Source organism: Argiope bruennichi, chromosome X2 (genome assembly GCF_947563725.1).
Source record: "Argiope bruennichi chromosome X2, qqArgBrue1.1, whole genome shotgun sequence".
Lineage (NCBI taxonomy): Eukaryota > Metazoa > Arthropoda > Arachnida > Araneae > Araneidae > Argiope > Argiope bruennichi.
The window spans coordinates 58,739,887-58,759,189 of record NC_079163.1 but is presented as its reverse complement, the minus strand read 5'-3'; the positions used below and the strand labels follow the sequence as shown (position 1 = coordinate 58,759,189).

At 28.6% G+C, this 19,303-nt stretch overlaps 1 protein-coding gene across 1 annotated transcript in view; it reads left to right on the top strand.

Moving 5' to 3' along the window:
• Positions 1-19,303, top strand: part of LOC129960896 (rho guanine nucleotide exchange factor 10-like protein) — a 79,728-nt gene that overhangs the window by 46,993 nt on the left and 13,432 nt on the right. The window contains exons 12-20 of the mRNA XM_056074614.1: positions 1,447-1,538; positions 1,626-1,786; positions 1,886-1,995; positions 5,376-5,500; positions 11,858-11,949; positions 14,421-14,533; positions 14,622-14,899; positions 16,533-16,684; positions 16,796-16,938. Coding sequence (XP_055930589.1) covers positions 1,447-1,538; positions 1,626-1,786; positions 1,886-1,995; positions 5,376-5,500; positions 11,858-11,949; positions 14,421-14,533; positions 14,622-14,899; positions 16,533-16,684; positions 16,796-16,938 — 1,266 coding nt within the window. The remainder of the gene's footprint in view (positions 1-1,446; positions 1,539-1,625; positions 1,787-1,885; positions 1,996-5,375; positions 5,501-11,857; positions 11,950-14,420; positions 14,534-14,621; positions 14,900-16,532; positions 16,685-16,795; positions 16,939-19,303) is intronic.

Here is a 19,303-nt window from a genome sequence, read left to right as displayed (position 1 = left end):
AATAAGTGATAAATTTGTCTTTGTAATTGACATGCTTTATTCAATAAATTGTTATGATTAAAATTTCGAAACATTGTTTGATTTTGATTCAAGTATGTTCATTGCTTATTATTCTGGAAGTAACTGTTGCATATTAAAAGAGAAAAAGGTATCTGTTGATTTAGAAAAAAATTCTGGAAGTGTTAATTTTTGTTTGAGAGATTATTTTCATTTAGAAATTCAACTAATGCAATTTTTAGATGTCAAAACTGGATACAAATGCTAATTTCAACAATAGATTCAATTGCTTCTAATATGTAAAGGACAGTTAGTCATTTCGGGAAAAAGTGTTGCAATATAGCAGTAACATTAAATATTCTTTTGTATTAAAATTTTGGATCCCCCCTCCAAAAATTCATTATTTCAAATTTTAACTAATATTTAATAATGTTAGTAATTTTTCAATCAATATCTTTAAAAATGTTATCCTTTAAAAAATTTGAGGGCTGAAACACCATTACTTTTTATTTGAACTACAGTACTACTTGTGTCTTCAATGATCGTACTTGTTGATATGTTCCTGTTTAATGGATCAGCTCTGTGATATGAAATAGTTGGTGAATGTTGCTCAATTTTTTTTTTTTTTTTAACCAAGTTGCTGAGGGGTACAAGTTTTTTTCCTGGTTGTGCTGACCCGGATGTTTAAGAAGTACATATTTGTATATTTTGCTGCTACTACTAAGTAGGAAAGTTAGAGTGTAATCTCAAGAAATGTTTAAATCATTATTGGGCTTTGGAAAAGGATTATTTCTACAATCTTCAAGCGAGGGAGAATTATTTAACTTCGTTTCTAACATTTTTAATAACTGCATGTTCAGCAAAGTTTTTAACATACAAACTGGTAATAAAGCTTGGACTAAATGGTTTTTTAGGCGTTCGTTACTTTACAAATGGCACATATTTCAGAACCATTTGTGTCAGTTCTAAATCCTAGGATTTTTTTTTTAACTACTTTAATGTTTATGTGTTGAAAGAGACTAGGAATTATCTGTTTTTTATTCAGCAGCATTTGCTGATTAAGGCTACATTTCTAGCTTTTTGACAAATGCTTCACATATAATTCTAAAACCACTTTTTAGTTTGAATTTAATTTATTAATCTCAATAATAGAAGTTGGAATTAAGGTTTTTAAGGAAGGAATTAAAATTTTTAGTGGCCTGTTGAATTCAACCTAAATTTCCAGTTATTGATTCTATATAACATTTAATAAAGGTAAGAGATAATTTTTTAAAACATGTCTAAAATTTAAACAAACAAAAATTAAAATTAGATAAATTTAGACAAATCTTGACTTCATTTTAGAATTTTGAAATTGTTGTGTTGATCTTTTTAATAGCCAAGTTCCACTTTAACTCTTTTGTAAAATTGTAAGTTGATTCTTTTAGAAACTTTTTTTTTATACTGCAGCAGCTGGATCAGAATGGACTTGTTATAAAGTCCAAAGAAAGAAGACTTTTCCTTCTCAATGATCTCTTAGTGTCAGTGGCTGTTATTCCCCGGTAAGTTTGCTGTTTTATTGAAAATTGTGCTTTTAACAATGTGTAGTGAAGTACATTTATAAATATAGTAAACATGTTAATTTTTAGGAGTAATGATGGGATTTTAAATGGAGAAAGGCTGAATTTAAAATGGGCTGTCCCTTTGCAAGATGTTGAAGTTCATGATGATGTAGCGTTGTCTACAAAAAATTTAATTTCCTCCAGCCGAAACAAAACTTTTGGAAGTCGCAGTTTAGAACGTAATTCAGGTTGGAAAAGATTTTCTTTTTATATATATATATATATTAATGTGTGTTGTATTTATAATTTCCAATTGTCAAGCTTTTTTCCCCCTCTTACAATTTCAGATACCTCTAATGATAAGACATTGTATGATGAACTGCGAGATTTAGTGCATGATAAAGATATTATCAGTCGTATTGAAGCTTTAGTTTGCTCTCTGAGAGGTTCTTATCCGGTAATTATTTTTCAACACTTCACTTATTCATTAAATTTTTTTCATCTAGTTGATTTATGTTTTTATTTATAATGAAATCATGCTTTGGAACTATTTTTTACAAAAATTAATGATTATTGATACTATTTGTATTAAGTGTATAGTATAAGTATTGTATTATCTAGTATAAATAATTTGCTTACTTGGTTGTGTGAGCATTTGTTTTAACTTTTATTTCTATTTGAAAAGCATCTTCTATTTTGAAATGAAAACTTAGAAATTGCTACAATAACATGCAGATTTAGAATTAATCTAATAATCTTTAATGTAGTGAAGGAAGTCGAAATTTCCTTGATTTTCGGATAAGTTATTCTTATTTTGATCTTGAAAGTTTACTGTATTTTCAAGTAGTTATTCTATGAAAGAAATGAAAAATGATGAATCTCATAATTTTAGTGCTCTTTAATAATATTTTGATGGGTTTTCTCAAAACATGTATGGTTCTTTCAAGAAACGTAAGATATTTCAACTTAGCTATAGAGAAATAGGATCTCTGTTAATTGTAGATTCTGCATTCTGTTATTCCTTCAAAATGCAAGAACTTTTTGTATATATACTTGTATCTGTTGTACCTAGTGCATGTTTTTGAAGTGGTTACAAAACATTTTACCAGTTGAATTTTTGTCTGCATTTTAGAAAGTTTTTGATCTTTAATTCTTTTTTTTTTATTACATTCAACGACAGAAATTAATGAATTACCTTCATAAGAAATTATGAACTCGCGACTTTTAATATTATCTTGTTTGATTCAAATAAAATTGAAATGAATTTAAGAAAAAGACAAATGGTCTAATTATCTTCACTGACCATATTACCTTAAAAAAGGATGTTCTTGGAGAATTTTATGAAAATCGGCAGTGAAAAGGAAAATCAGGTTAAAAATTTAAAGAGAACATGTAGCATTAATGACCATCCATTTTTGATATTTTAAAACAAATTTCACATCCATAATAGCTAAAATTTGAAATAAGAGTGTATTAACCTCATATATATATTAATTGAGATTTTCGGCATTCATATTGTGAGATATGAATGAATTCAGTATCAGAAAAACAGCGATTGAATGTTGCAATGATTGACATAATCTTTTTACTTGTGTATAATTCAATATTCCTATTAATTCTGTGCTCTCTGGGAATTGAGATAGAATGCTTGTTCCTTTTCAGCTAATTTACTTTCCCCTTCCAGATTTTTGTTTTTGTTGGGCATTTTTAAGTAAATCCTACCTATTTTAACATGTGTTTAAGAAGTTTTTGTTAGAAATTTTTGTTTCGGATTTAAAGTTAAGTGTGCAGAAAAAGAAAGAAAGAAAAAAAAAAAAATGCAATGCCTTTAATTTACTACAATTTTGCCATGCCATTTAAAAAGTATCCAATGATAAGCCATGCTATCCTAATTATTATTGCTGAAAGGGTTGAGAGTGGCATAAATGGTGGATGAGAGGGCATATGTTCATTCACCGTCTGATATATTTATTTAAAAATATTAAAAAATTATTTTACTTACGACAATTAGCAAACATTGCCCTATTTTATTTTAAAAACTGTGTCATGTATTTCTTTTTGCTGCCATCATAATTCTAAAACTTATGTAAACAATTAGGATAAATTTACATCATTTGGAAAATAAGAGAAATAAATTTTCAAATTAAATAATCGTATTTTCTGATATTTATAGAGGCAGTTTGCAGAATCTTCATACTTTAAACCTTCAATTAAAGAAAGATTCTGTTGTTGCTTCAAAATGTAAATTTTACAAAATGGCAAAAGGAGGGGGGGGGGGGTACTATTACATTAGATATAAGAGCATTTGTACTAGTGACATATTTGCACAATCTTCTGAATCTGTTTAGAGTGTTTTTGGCATTTTTCATATTTACTGCATTTTAGAGCATTACTCAATTGTTTCCTTAACATGAAAAATGACTGAATTTTTTGGTGCTTGTTTTGTTCACGTTTTGGTCTACAGTTATCAACCGCGGTGCCTCTGTGGTTATCCCAGGTGCTTCTTCCACAAAATAACAGAAAAAGTAAGTTTTCATAAAATTAAAAAAAAAAAAAAATTATTGAAAGAAGAATAAAACAGATCTAAAACAAACGCTCGCACTCAATCTTGGAAAAAATGATATCTTAAAAAATAAAGCATAATCTTAAATGTATATATTGTACTTAAACTGTTTAAACTTTCTAGGCAGATAAACTTGGATAATGTTGCCGATAAATTTTCTATAGCTTAAAGAAACATAATTATGAAAAGAGAAAATTCTGAACTTGCATTTAATTCTATATCATCAAAAAAATAAGGAAGGGACATAAGAAATTTTGTTCCTTAAATGTGGCAGTTGTCATGTGAATCGTGCAACAAAACATTCTTTTACAATATTTGAAACAATTTGGTTTGGAAAGTTACAACACAGTATTTATTTTCTCTGAAAGGCAAATCACAGTGAATAATTACACACACAGAGATTCATTTCAAAAAGTTTTATTTTTTTCATCCAGTCAGTTAATCGTAATTCTCTATTGTGTACTTAACTGAATTGTGAAGTGCAATTGCTACTACTTCGTGCAGAATGAATATTCATATGGCATCAATATTTGAGAGTAAAGAAATGTATTCAAAATCAATGCATACAAAGTTTTCTTTATGGATAAGGGAATAAATAGAGTGTTTGTCAAAATAATTTTCTGTAATTTTTCATAATTTTTTCCATACATGAATATATATATATATATATATAATAAATATTTGAATGCATGTTTTCTTAAATGTTTGGGCTTTTAAAAAAAATATATTTTCAATATATTTTAACATCACTTAAAAAAAAGGCATCAGTGAAATTATTACATCAACAAATAAGAAATTTGGAAAATGAATGAAACAGCTATAAAAAAATTTCTATTTTCTTCACTCATGTTTGAGGTAACTGTCTTGGTCTCAATTCTTTGTTTAATCAGTCATTTTTCATCAAATTACTGAAAATTTCATATTCAAAAGGTTTTGAATTTGTAGAATCGTTTAAGAGAGAGAGAAAAAAAATGAGTTACTTTTTGAAAGTATAAAGATAAAAATATGAAGATTGCCCCACCCACCACCCCTTTTTGCTTGTGCATAAAGCATTACTAAATGATAAGTGTTTCTTGATTTTAACATTATGTATTGCGAGATGTGTTCAGGCGCTTTCTGATGAACAGTATTATTTTTTTGGTTCAGTTTCTCCATGAGTCGGGGGAAAATTTTTAGAACATGATACATTAAATTACCGATTGTCAGACTATATTCCGATACTCTTTTGAGTGTCATGCAGGTACTTTTAATTTTAATATAGTTGTGATTTTCAGAGTTTAAGCACTGATGTTCTCCAAAGTATATCAACCTCAATCCAAGAATCAGTTCGACAAAAATGTGAAGAAATCAGTCTATTGGATAGTTGCTGTTTGCAGTTAGCGGTACCTGTTCGATCCAGGCAAGTTTATTTTTTACTTTCTAATTTTGACACTTACTTAAAATACTGTTTTATTAATTATTCTTGTTTAAGTTTTTTACTTTCTGAAATGGATTTAGATTTAATTTAATTTTTAGATTTTAGTTGCAGTGTTGCTTTTATTGCCTGGAAATATCCATTAAATTTAGAAATTTTATGCATATGTGCTATTTCTTGTTTGCATAATCTTTCTTTTATCAATGTGAGTATTTATTTGTCTTTGTCTTGTCTGTAATTAAAAAAATGACATTACACTATCTTAATTTTTAACCCCTCTCAACTGCTTACCTTTATGTGAGCATAGATAACCCATTCCTTAATTGTTACCCAGGGATATTTTTTATACTTTGAGGTTTACTGTTTACGCTATATACATGTGTTGACCTTCCTTCCAAACTATTTTAGCAATCTTGGTTTTTTTTTTTTTCTTTCTTTCTTTTGATACTGGATAATGAATCATTTATGAGGTGTTTATTAAATCTAGTTAACTTGAATCTTTTAGATTTATTTTGGAATGTTTGTAATCTTTGTCATTTATTTAGTTCTTGTTTTTGCAAATTACTTTATCACTGTAAAGTAAATGTATGCAGTGTAAATTCTATTATTGGGTTTTGCAACTTATCCTTTCCTTCTTGTGTTAGGTAAGTGAGATGACAGATTAAGTGAAAGTGGTAAATTTTCTGGGGCTGATCATGAAATATTGTTGAATTTTGTGGCAGAGACCTAAAGTGTCTAGGCTCTGGTTAGCTCCAAGGCAAACACTGTGTGGTTTCTATGTCAGTGATGGTTTTTTGTTGAGCCTGTTTTTTCCTGTATGCTCTTGGGGTGGTCCAATAAAACACTTAACATTTTCTGAAACTTTAAAAATCAAAATACTTTTCAGGACTGCTCAGTTTTTAAATGTATCCATTTCCAAAAAATTTACTCGGAATTACACCTTTTCCAGTTGCAAAAACTTAAAAGTAATTTTTAAAACTTTGCGGGATAGATACTTGGGACTGGCAGTCTCCTACAATCAAAACTACTCAGGCTGTTGAAACTACATCTTTCTACTAAAGCTTTTCTTAATTACTCTATTACAGAAACTCTGTATTGATGTATTAATAACTGTTGTAGTATTAATTTAGAAACTTGATATTGAAATTTGCCACAAAGAAAATTTTAAGCAATGTCACTTTGAAATAGGAATATAATCCGTAATTACCCAACATATTGTGTTCATCTTCTGTACTGTGGAACTTCAATTCAAGGTCAAAGCTAAACACTACACCTATGCTGAACAACTTTATGAGCTGAATCTGTGATGAAGTTGTAGAGACTCAGTTGTTCTAAAAATGTTTGTCATAGAAAAATAATTTGCTCTCAATGTTCTTTGATTGCTTACTTCTCCAATATTTAGCATCTAGAGCCATAATATTTGCTTTGGAAAGAAGCACACCAATTCGATTTCAGGTATAGTCTTTAATGACAGCCTAAGAAAATTATTCTGGTATATAAAAAAACTTAAATTGTTTTTCCCAATAATACCCCATTCATATTCAAGTATTGTAAAATAATCTACACTACTGAACAATCAACACAGACAAATGAAGCCATCCATCTTACTCTAAAAGAAAATGCATTAACAGTAACAAATAGCAAAATTTGCAATGCTGAAAAGCCACCCTAAAGGAGAACTAAAAATTATAAAAAGTATTGTAGTATCCAAATTAGAATTACAAATTATTTTTCAATTCTTGCACTATCCGTAACCCTCTAAAGCTCACCTTTAAATGAGTATATATGTATCGATCCAAAGTACTCAAGGGTCTTTTTCGCTTTCACGTTTATTCTGCAACTTCTGCTTTTTGTATTTCCCCCTTCTTTCCTTAAACAATAGGCTTTTCAGGGCTCTTCAATATTGCTCTGTTTCTTCCTTCCCTGCACAGCCAAGGCAAGACCTACATGTGTTGGCCATGTATGACAAGCTTTTAGAAATGTGTTGGACTATGATCTCCAGTGTATCATTTTTGCTGGTAGTTAGCCACTCAAATGGGTAATCTTTTAGGGATCAAGCAAAGGAATCTGTTTCTTGAATTTTGTATCAAGTGTAGTTAATGTTCCAGGAGTGTATTTCCATTGTGTGGATTCTGGCTAGCACCATGGCGAATACCGAGGCTGAGAAATCTCAGAGCTGGTGACTGCTATCTCTTATAGGTCCCAAATTGTCGTTGTATATGAGATAGGGTCTTTGAATACTTTGAAATTGTTTACCGTAATTATACTCGATTTTACTGCTGAATTTTCAATAATTTTACATTCTAACGCTTTGTTAAAATATTCTCTATTTATTGTGCAGAAAAGAATTCCTAATGTTGGAAGTAACCGGAAATCTGCTAAAAACGTTGTTTAGATGATCTGTTAATAGAAATATCTGCTCTATAATTAAAATCCTTCATAACTCGAACTAAATTTATTGTTTTACCTGTTTTTGTTTTTTGCATTACTTTCAAAGAGTAACGTAAGAATCTGAGCTTTTGCATTACACAGACTAGAAGATGGTACAACTTGGGAAAACTAATTTGGGATTCGACTAGGTTTGTTAATAGTATTGATGGTACATTGTACAGTTAGGGTATCATTAATATATGAAAGTGTAATAGCTGGCCAATTCCAAAGGTAAAAAATCTTCAAAACTTCTAGTGCAGTTTATATACTCAAGTTATTTTCAACCACCATTGAAACTGCTTAGTTAGTAGTGTATTTGCTTATTCACAATCAGGTTTCCATCTATCATTGATGGTATTAAAAATTTCTTTTGAGATTAGTAATTTCTAATTAGCACTGTAAATATTTTAAAATAAAATATCAATCCATCAATTAATTAATAAATCTTAGAATTTAATAAATTTCTTATAAATGTTGCTAAAAACTCCCAAGATTATAGTAATTGTAAAATAACATAGTTAAATTCTAAAAATTTTTAAAATTATTTATATATTTTGTAGTAAAATCGGTAATTGTATCAGAAAAATCTGCAAATGTCATTTAAAAAAACTTTTTTTAATGGATAAGTATTGAAAGAATTTTTTAAAATGTCAAAAAATAAAGATTGTGCATGATTTCCTTCCAAGAACTTAAAAAAATTTCAAATCAACCACACTTTGCCTTCAATATATGGGTAATGGTATATTATAACTGAAATTGGTTTTGGTATTTTGGAATACACATTAATTTCTTAGATAAAGTTAAAAAAGTTCCATTTAACTACGAAGTGAAATGTAAACTATTTTGTAAATAGAATGCTGGGCTCTAATGTATTAATTCTTTTTGCTTAAAATGAGTGTATTTTCATATAATGTTTTAATTATAGTTAAAATTTTATATTAAGTAATTATGAATGCAACTTGAATGATGATAAAAAAATTATAATATATTTTATTTAGTATAAAGAAATGAATGAAATGATTATGTTTGAAGAATTATTGGTAAAAATTGAAAGTATCATTTTATTCATAAATTTTAGAAATTTTTCTTTATTATTAATTTTTAGATGCACTCAAAAGATATCCTGTTTTAAAATCAGTAATTTTAAAACTTTAATGACTTAATACTAATTATAGTATGAACTCATGTAAAGTTGTATTTAAAAAAAATTTGCAGTTTAATAATTAAAACTTAAATATAATTTCTAATATAATATGAATGGACAGGTATTTTATGCAAGAAAATAGAAAAATATTTTCTGTTAATTAAAAATTGCTAATACTACTGTAAGAAATTTTAAATTTTTAAAAAATAACTAATATATTGGAAGGCATTATGAGCATTTGGTAAATGAGCAAATATGTTAGAATCCAAGCAGCTTCATTACAGATTTAGTGACAGCCTGCTAGTATTTAAGCTGTGCTTAAAATTTTGAAGGATTTTTTTCCATTGGCATTATACAGCTATTCACTTCCATTTATTAATGAATACTCTTAAAGTAAGTACATTATTCCATACCAAATCCATTCCTGAATTAATTTCTGAAGTCACTCCCCCTTTACGAGTCAGAAATCTCTGATCTATTTCTGTTATAAATGCTCCAAGAATGACTTTTGAAAAGAAACCTAGCATTTCCTCCAAAATTTTTATTAAAATTCTAATTCTTGTACTTTATGTAAAAGCCAATTTCTTCTATTGCTGAATTAAACCTGTATTGTTACAATTGTGTGAAGGGCTGACATTCAAAATCTTCATGCCATTGAAAACTGATTAATTTTTTCTGTTTGCTATAGCCATTCTTTCTGAAAACTGTAATCGATAACTTAAATGAATAAATCTCCAGCAAGTCCCCTCTAAATTTTGTCTTTAGTGGTATATACAAAGCTGAATTCAATAAATTGAATCTCAATACATTATTTTATTCTGAGACTAAAAAATTTGTTTTGTAGACAAAACTCATTATTGTAGTTTAATGATTTTTATTTGCTTAATGCTGGCATGGTTAGTTGTGGTACAGTTATTGTATTGAAAAGAACACATTTCACACGGATGTTATTTTCTCCCTTTACTGCAACTTGCATGTCTACAACCAGTTGTTAGTATACTTGAAGCATGCAGTAAAAGTAAAAATCATTGTACCTGGATTTATGCAGATTAATGACAAAGCATTTTCTCAGTTGATATCGATTCTACTAGAAACATAAAAGAGAAGAAAGATAATAGATAACATTTTATTTGATGTTGTAAATATTTTAAAAAGTAATATACCTGAAAAGGTAATACCACTTGCTTTAATAGCGATCTAACCAAATTAAAAACAAAAACAGTTGCGAAACATTGCCACTATTGTTAGTAAAAATACGACTCAATATATTGGCAAAAGAAATAAAAAGTAAACACTGAAAATTATGCAAGCACTATTTTCTTTGCTTATGAGTTCTGAAACATTAATGATTATTTCAGAAATTTTTTCATGTAGTGACATTATAACAGAAACAAGATACTTAAAATGGCACCATTGCATGCAACACTGGTAAAACCATAATGAAAAAGAAAATACTTTCTTCATGCATAGTCCACAATGACATATGATTTTTTTAAACTTGTTCTGATGTTCTAATAGTTGATTCAGCAGACTCTTGATTTCACTGAGAATTTGGAAAAATCCATGATTGTCTATACTTTGTACAAATTTTAACACTTGTATTCAATCTTCTAATCATATTTTACTTCTTAGTTCATGAAGCATGAAAATATTATCTTGATTTTTAAAAAACTTTTAATGAAACTTTTTTTTTTCTTTCCCTTCTGAGATTTTCACTTTTTGGACTGCAGCCAACTTATCTTTTTTTGAGGATTTGTAATCCGACTGATACGTGGCTCAGCATGACCTGCTCCTGTTCTTGTGCTATCAGATCATATAAAATCAGATCAATAGGCTGTCCAAATACCTTTCCAATTTTTCGAGTTACTTGTAGGTCAATCCCGATCTGCATTTCCCGTGCTTCTTGATTCAATTTCTTTCTTATTTTTACAAAATTTTATTATTTTTTTCCCCTTTTTTGCTGATTATCAGCTCTCAGAATGGAAAAGTAAGGAAAAAGCATTGCATTTTCAAGAAAAGCTAGCAAATTAGATAAGCTAAAATGCACATAATAATCTCCTGGTGCAGTGCTAGTCTGCATCTCTTATGGGTGAGCTGCTACTAGTGGGAAAATTAAATTTGACCATATTTTATTTTGTTTTGGCTACAAGGGAAGTCATAGTAATTTCCACTTTGAGGCCAACTTACGATAGTTTCTTTTCATTTGCATTTCCCCCTTAATTTAAATATTTATATTTTTAAAAAATCTTGTTTTAGAGTGCATGTATGCACACATATATGCAGTATATTTTTAAAAAATCTTGTTTTAGAGTGCATGTATGCACACATTTATGCAGATATTATGTGTGCTGTTGCCCTAATGTGTTTAATGCTTACTGTGTTCTAAGCAGTAGCACTTAATTTTTTAAATCAAAGTTAAGAATCGATAGTTCTTCCAAAGAAAGTGTTTAAAGGAATATTCATATGTATTTAGTTGGTTTCAGTTTTGTTTTATGAGAGATACACAATAAATTTTGTTACTTATTTCTTTTTATCTGCATTTTAGCATATCGTAAATTATCAGATCAGAAGTAAATTTTTAGTAGTGTAAAATATTGCTTTTTTAAAGCTTTCTTCTGTAGCTGCTATTGGAGTCAATATTATGGAATTACTGTAAATATTTTGAGAAAAGCATTAAGATACTAATTTTTTAAAATAATATTTTAATAGCATGGCATCAGTCATATAAATTTATTTCCATATTTCATTAAATATTATCTTCTATTTAGGTCCAACAAAGAAACTATATGCTTCCAAATGTCAAGCCCATCTGTGAAACGTGATTGGACTACTGATTTAAGGCTTGCAAAACTTGCTCTAGGTAAAGTTGGTCAGCTTATATTTTTAAACAGATTGATACAAACCGTTTGCTTATTTTTTAACATGTATCTTTTGTTTGTTTATAGAAGAAATTTCTGTTGATGCTTGATCTTGACTTTGTTTATAAATATTCGAGATAAAACTTTGTTTTAGAAGATGTATTAGGTGGAGAGCTTTATCATAACTCTGATGAATCCAGTAACTTGTAGAGATGAAATATTAATTTTAAACTTAACAAAAATGCCTTTTTAAAAAATTGTTGGTAATCAAGTAAAAATTATAATTAAAACTTGTATGTAGTTTATTTGTGGCATGGAATCTCTCACTCTTGTACCGTATCCTAGCCTCTCTTATGAGCTAAGGAGGTCCTTTATTTTCGCAATTTAAGAAAATTGTCATAGATTCTGCCATTTAATCATTCTTACTTTCCGGCTATATTTATAGCAGGAAGCAGAAATCGTTGCATCCAGTGGTTTTTTTTTCCTTAACTAAGCAATCTGATTATTTTTGCACTCATCATTCTATTTAAAATTCATCATCTTTTAAACTTTTGACCCAGACTTTGGAGTCCAGCAAATTTCTTGCTGGAAATAGATTTTTTTTTTTGAAACTATTGTTGAAAAGAATCTTTGGGGATATATTTTTCTAGAACTTTCATAATGTTTTTTGCTATTTTTCCAATAGCATTGTTAGAATTTTCTCAATTAATTGAAATCTTTAACACGCTAAATTGACATGTAAGTATCACTGAAGAATACTTTGTCTATGGTGAGGGAGGAAAGTCCCCTTTAAATGTTGCCAGTAGCATAAGTTTCAATTTATTTTTAAATTATTTTCAATACATATCTATCCAAATCATTTTGGAACATTTTTTTAATTATAACATGGTTATGTCGAATTATGTGTTTGAAATGCTGTTTAATAGTAAAAGAATAATTAATGCAGTCTTACTCTTTTTGCAAAGGATAATTTATTTTATGGTTCTTGTCTAAAAGTTTGTTGCATTTTATTCTTAGAACAACCAAAACTTCAGTTAACCTTATTATGATCAGGCATTTTCACTATGACTTCATTTTTATATTTTATAATCGATTTTAGTTATATTTATCTTTGAGAACTTAATTAGTTGATAATTTTCAGACAAACTATTCTATGCCCAAGTGTACTGTGATATTGCAGTATATATCTTTTTAAATTTTTCCTGATTTTCATTATCCATGAATATTTCAAATTGTAATTAGAAGTTCCGAAAGTTTAATTTAAATTTATTACAATTCCTTTCCATCAAGAGTCCGAATTAGCGAAAAATAACTAATTAAAACTTTATCGTTCTGTGACTACCTAGGCTTCGCTTCCAGTTTTGTTGGATAAATTTTCTTAGTCAAATAGTAATTTTCTGAAATTATGCGAGAAATGGTTATTGATGAAAACCACTTGAATTAGCGTCTTATTTTACATTTTTAAGAATTAATTAGAAGCAAGGGCTAGTAAAATATTTAGAAGAAAATTATATTATAATTAATGTGATTTTTCTTATTGATTAATACTAAATGGTACAAAATTAAAAGTGTTGCATGGAGCAATTATTTCTTTGTTGATGGTTTCATAAGATCTAGTAAACTGATTTGAAGATTTAGTTGCCTTCTTCGTATCTAACTAATAATTTTGACATTTCTTATCTTGTAGCTATAATATATTCCTCATCAGAGTCTACTGTTCCTAAATTTTAAAACCTTTTACAGGTGTTCTGATATTTTCTATTATTCTACAATTCTGATATTCTACAATTTTCACTTCCTTTTCTGGTGGTATGAGATATTGGCTTCTTTATTGTCGTTTACTCATGCATCTTTATCAACTTATCGATTCTGTGCTGTGTCAGTCTATTAGTTCATTAACATTATTCTTTCAATTTCAAATCTGATTGCGCTGAAGAGACAATTCCTTGCATTTTACGAGTGTATTGTTATGGCACCAAAAACATTGAATTATAAGTCTTTAAATAGACGTCTAGCCGTTTGCTTCATATTTATGTAAGATATGTAAATGACCATCTAGTATTACAAGCCTTTTAATTTGCCTAATATTTTGTTTGCTCTCGGGTCCATTAATTTAAGTTAGCTGGGTGTGTTTGTAGGTGGAAAGGCACAAAAAGAAATTGACAAAAGAAGCAGATTAACTAAATTGATCATATTGATCCTGCATACATTAGAAGATATTTTATATATATATTGCATTTGCATTGTAATCTAAAATAGGAATATTTGAAACGGGAAAGTGAAATAAAAATTCTTGTAATTTTGTGTTTGCATAACTTGGGCATGCATGTTTGAAATATTGCTCTACTTAATTCAAAAATTGTTACAGTAGTTTTTATTCTATACTAGTTTTTATTCTATACCATTTGTGGAAGAAATTAAACTTGTAACATTAGTAAAGATATATTTTACAAGAATTGTGATTATTTGACAGATCCAAATAATACTCCTGCCTGGGATATACCTGAACAAGAAAAGCGCCCTAGTAGCAAAATGCCGCTTTTTGTTAAAACTTTTCCAGTATTTCAAGCTTCTTGTTCCTCTGAAGTAAGAATATCTAAGCTGTCTTTAAAAAATTGTTTGTATTCGATTTCTGTCTTTTTTGATTATAAATTTTTGAACTTTATTTTTGTAGGTCAGATGTGGATGTCATTATATTGTCAATAGCTGCTCAGTTCCTCAACAGTATCTGTGGTTGTGCTCTACTGATGGTGTTAATAGCCATCTAGTTGTTATGGCTGTGCATTTGACACATCTGCGTCAAGTAGCTGAATACCACCTTAGTGAAACCAAAATTATTGCTATTGAAGCTGTTCCTGGAATGCAGATTGATAAGAGTTGTTCAGATGCAGAAAGTTCTAGCAACTCTGTATTGACAGTAGAAACAGTATGGATGGGAACTGAAAATAGAAAGTATGTTCCAGTTTTTTGTATAACTCAAAGTTTATTAAATGCTCTATTCTGTTTTTTAATTTTAAATTATTTAATATTTTATTAAAGAATATTTATTTTATTAAGAAGGTTGTCTGTTGTGTGCCATAACTACATTAAAAAATTTGGAAAATCTGTTATCAGCTTGAATGTACATGTTAAATGGAGATTAAAATCATTTTTTAAATCTTTATATTGAGTGTAAAACTGATTTATTTCCATGCTCTTAATTTTCTGTATTTGTAAGTACAAACATCATGAAGTTAAATGAGTATTATAGAGAGCATGTTTGTGTATCTAAATGGTATGCATTTGAAGCATTAAATTAGGTCATACGTTTTGATTATAAACTACATTTTTCTTATGGTGAAATTTGACTATTAGCTGCATTTTTCTTATCATAAAGTTTGTAAGTATTCATTTATTTAAAATTGTTACTTTAGAATTTTCTTTATCACTGTATTGGGTTTAACGTCTTTTTCATTTAAACCTTTTAATTTTCACTTTTAATCCAAAACTTGGTAATCAATAGACCTATTGTTTTAAGCTTAAAATAAGTATGTGCAATAATGTGAAACCTTAAATGCTAAATAATGTTTGTCTTAAATCGCTGTTTCATTCTTCAATGTCAGTTGAAAATTCTGTGATAATTTTAAATGATTTTTTGTTGAACCTGGAACCTGAGTAGAATCTTCTAGACACTGTTACTAAGATGTAAAAAGCGACAATTGGATGGTTGTCAGAGATTTAACGCCTTTGAGATGGAACTTTCTATTAAAAAAAAAAAAAAAAAATCTAAGTCGGTATTCCATTTGGTCGTGCGATTGTAACGTGATAGCTCAGAACGCAACTCATTCTTATAATAAACTACAGATGTTAGACCCGGAGAAATGTGGGAGAAACCAGAAGCTTGCATAACTGGGATGTAATAGTGTTGAATTATGAATTGAAGCGTTAGAAAGAAAACTGAGTTTAAAATTGCAAACGATTTGAATTTATCACACACGCACGTACGCGTGTATTTTCTTTCTAACTTAAATGATTTGTAAAAGAAACAATAATGAAATAGCTTATTCCATAATCAATTAACAGTCAAATAATCAGAAGCACCACTCTTTTGTAGAATGTAAAATGTGCATGTCAATTCTGTTTTTTCATTGGTATTTTCTAGCTGCTTATATGTTTGTAATCTGTTTTTATTTAAAAGAAATATTACTTTCCTTATACAGTCTTTTTAAAGCTTGTTTTCGAATGTAATTAATCTAGAAATATCTATGGCTAAAACAAATGCTTGTTCCACTTCTTTTGCAACTCTGCATGATTTTTATGTACACTCCAAATTGTTTATGTTGGATCATTTTTAGTACCAAAGTAGCATTTGATTGATTTGGGGAAAAAAATTACATTAGGAATAATGATTATGGCATGCACAGATGTATCACTAATTCACTAAAATAAGAGAATTTCGTATAAAATTTTGACTGTCTAGGCTTTTTTCTATATGGCTAGTTATTGAATGGCTGTATATTGGCACTTAGGTGAATGAATATTGAGTTTCTTTAAAAACTGCTTTGTATAACATTTTTCTCTAAATCGAATTTAATTGCGATTTTAGGGTGCTTATTTTGGAAGGTTCCTGTCCAGAAAAATGGGAGGAAATTGGAAATACAGTCGTTCCTGCCTCTATACTTCAAATGAAATATCACTTTGATCAAGTTTATGTAGCTTTGACCAATGGTACAGTCATTATTTTCCATAGAAATGGAGGTTTGTAATTTTCATTTGTCCATTTATGTTGTCATTTTATTATTATTGTGGTTGTGCATATTTTAGTATCATTTGGTTTTTTTTTGTTAAGAAATATTCTGTTTAATGTAGATGGCCAGTGGCAGTTACAGGATCCCACAATAGTGACATTAGATCAGGAACCTGTAACTTGTTTGTTACCATTGGGCTTGACTGTGTATTGTGCATCTGGTTCAAAGATATGGGTTGTTGACTCAATTACAGCAGAAGTGCAGGTAAGAAAATTCAGTTAATCTGCAAATATTTTCATATAATTTTATTTATTTTTTATTTTTATTATTTTTTTAAGGATTGCATGTCTATTAAAGTTATAAATAGTTGTGAATATCAAACATTTGAGCTTTTCTTCCTTCTTTAATCAGTGTTTTTATGCTTTTGGCAAATAAATTTGTTTTATGTCATTAAGAAATTGTATATTGATTTTAAACAAATGGCGATTGACCAAATGAACTCGCCACCATCATAATTAGATAGCTTTGATGCCTTAGCCTGTTTGGATCAGTGCCAATAAATATACAAATAAATATATAAATCAGTTTCTATTAAGCCTGTTTCAAGTTGATCTCAAACAGTAACCTTAAAAAAAAAAATCACCTGTTCTCTGGTTTGGATCCAAAGGAACACACATGTGTACCATCATGCTACAAACCATTTTGCAGTGGCATTCACAAGAAAATTTACAACTGTGGTTACAGATGTCTTCCTAAACAAAGGTAATTTAAGGCTGTTGATGACGAACTGCATATACTCTTCTTAAATGATCACAGGAAAGTGCCCAATAACATTAAAAAAGAGGTCATGCTGTTTGAATCATTCTACACTAGAAATCTGCTCTCTCCACAGATAAATCAAGATGCAATTTAGAGAGTCATTCGGGTTAGATTTTGATATGTCATTAAAGAAGTACCAAATATTACTAATTCTAAAGTACTTGTGAGGATAGAATCATCGCTTGAGCTGGTATTTTTTTGGTGATAAAGCTACTCTTCATAAATTTCCCAGAAGAGTTTAAACGAATGAAAGGTATTGAAATGAGATCTTGGATCTCTAAAATGGATCATATGATGGTACTATAGTTCATGGTTTCATCTTAAGAAATGATAATGACTTAAGTTTTTGAACTGTGGTTCGACAAGTAATGCTTTAAAGATCAAAATATTGGTGGAATTTTGTGTCTAGTGCAATTTCTACACCTGAATTGGCTGTCTTGGAAGATTGGGAAGGGGGCTTTTACTTCTCTTACTAAGTCTTTATATTAAGTGAAGATAAATGTTGTTTCTTGTGCTGTCACCTCCGATTCAGATGTCACTCTTAGTAATTCTTATATGGAAAGCTTAAACTTTACTGCAAATGAGATATGATAGGCTGTTTTCTGAACAAGTCAATTTTTGTAATCGCCGCTAGAAGAAAAATAGCCACATCTCGACACTGCTTTTACAGCAGTTTAGATGCAATGACATAGCACAAAAATGACTTTAGAATTGCCATATTATCCTTAAGGACTGCTGTATTGACTTCCCTCAAATAGTTTATCTATTGAGTTTTTATTTTGTCTTAAATTAAATTATAGTTCAATCGAATAATGAATGGGAAAATATTATTTAATGTAGAAGAGAGTGATAAACCTGTGGAAATGATATCAAACTTTTCTTATAGATATGAGAGAAATCTTTTTGAGGACAATTTTCACTAGATCAAGAAGATTGTTAAATTTTACTACATTCGACCGAAAATATTCACAACATTTCTTGTAATTTTTTAAACAAATGTTGATTGATGAGTTATGAAACTTTTTCCATCTTTTATTTGAAAATAGGATGAGTTTCAACATTTATTCCCATAGATGAAGCAAAATTTTAACTTCTGAATATAAATTACACTTGTTCCATTTCATTTTCTTTTACTATCAGACATGCAGATTGAATGATGCTGATTGTCTGCTATATGTCTACCACATTAATATTTGTGAGGCAGGTAAAAATATTCAAAAATATTTGAAAGTGAGGCAATTCTTTTTAGTATTTGGATATTATATTTGAAAATTTTTTATCATATTTTGGAAATTCTATTCTATTCTATAGATTAAGTTAATATGTATGTTAAAAGAATTTGGATTTTTTGTTAATCATTCATCATGAATATAAAATCACTTTTCATTTATTAAAATAATATAACAAATTTTTGTTTGCATACAAGTTGATATACTTTGTCAGAGGTTTTATTTCAGCATTGTCAAACGATGAAAATTGATATATCCTTAGTTCAAGCTATATTAATTTTTAAAAAAAATCAATGATTTTTTAAAATTAATTTTACTTAAGAATGCTAAGTTATTTTTAATCCACAATTCTTTGTAATGATTTACATTTGTAAATTGTTGCAATGTATCTTGCTGAAATAAAATGTATGTTGTGTTAATTACTTCCGGTTTTGATAATATAACTGAAAATTTTAATAATTAATTGTTATGGAAATGTGAATATATATTCTGAATAATAAATTCAAATTGTCGCACTGTGAAAGTGGTATAAAAATTAAAATAAATCAATGAAAATGTTTGATCTAAACTGCCATGCAAAT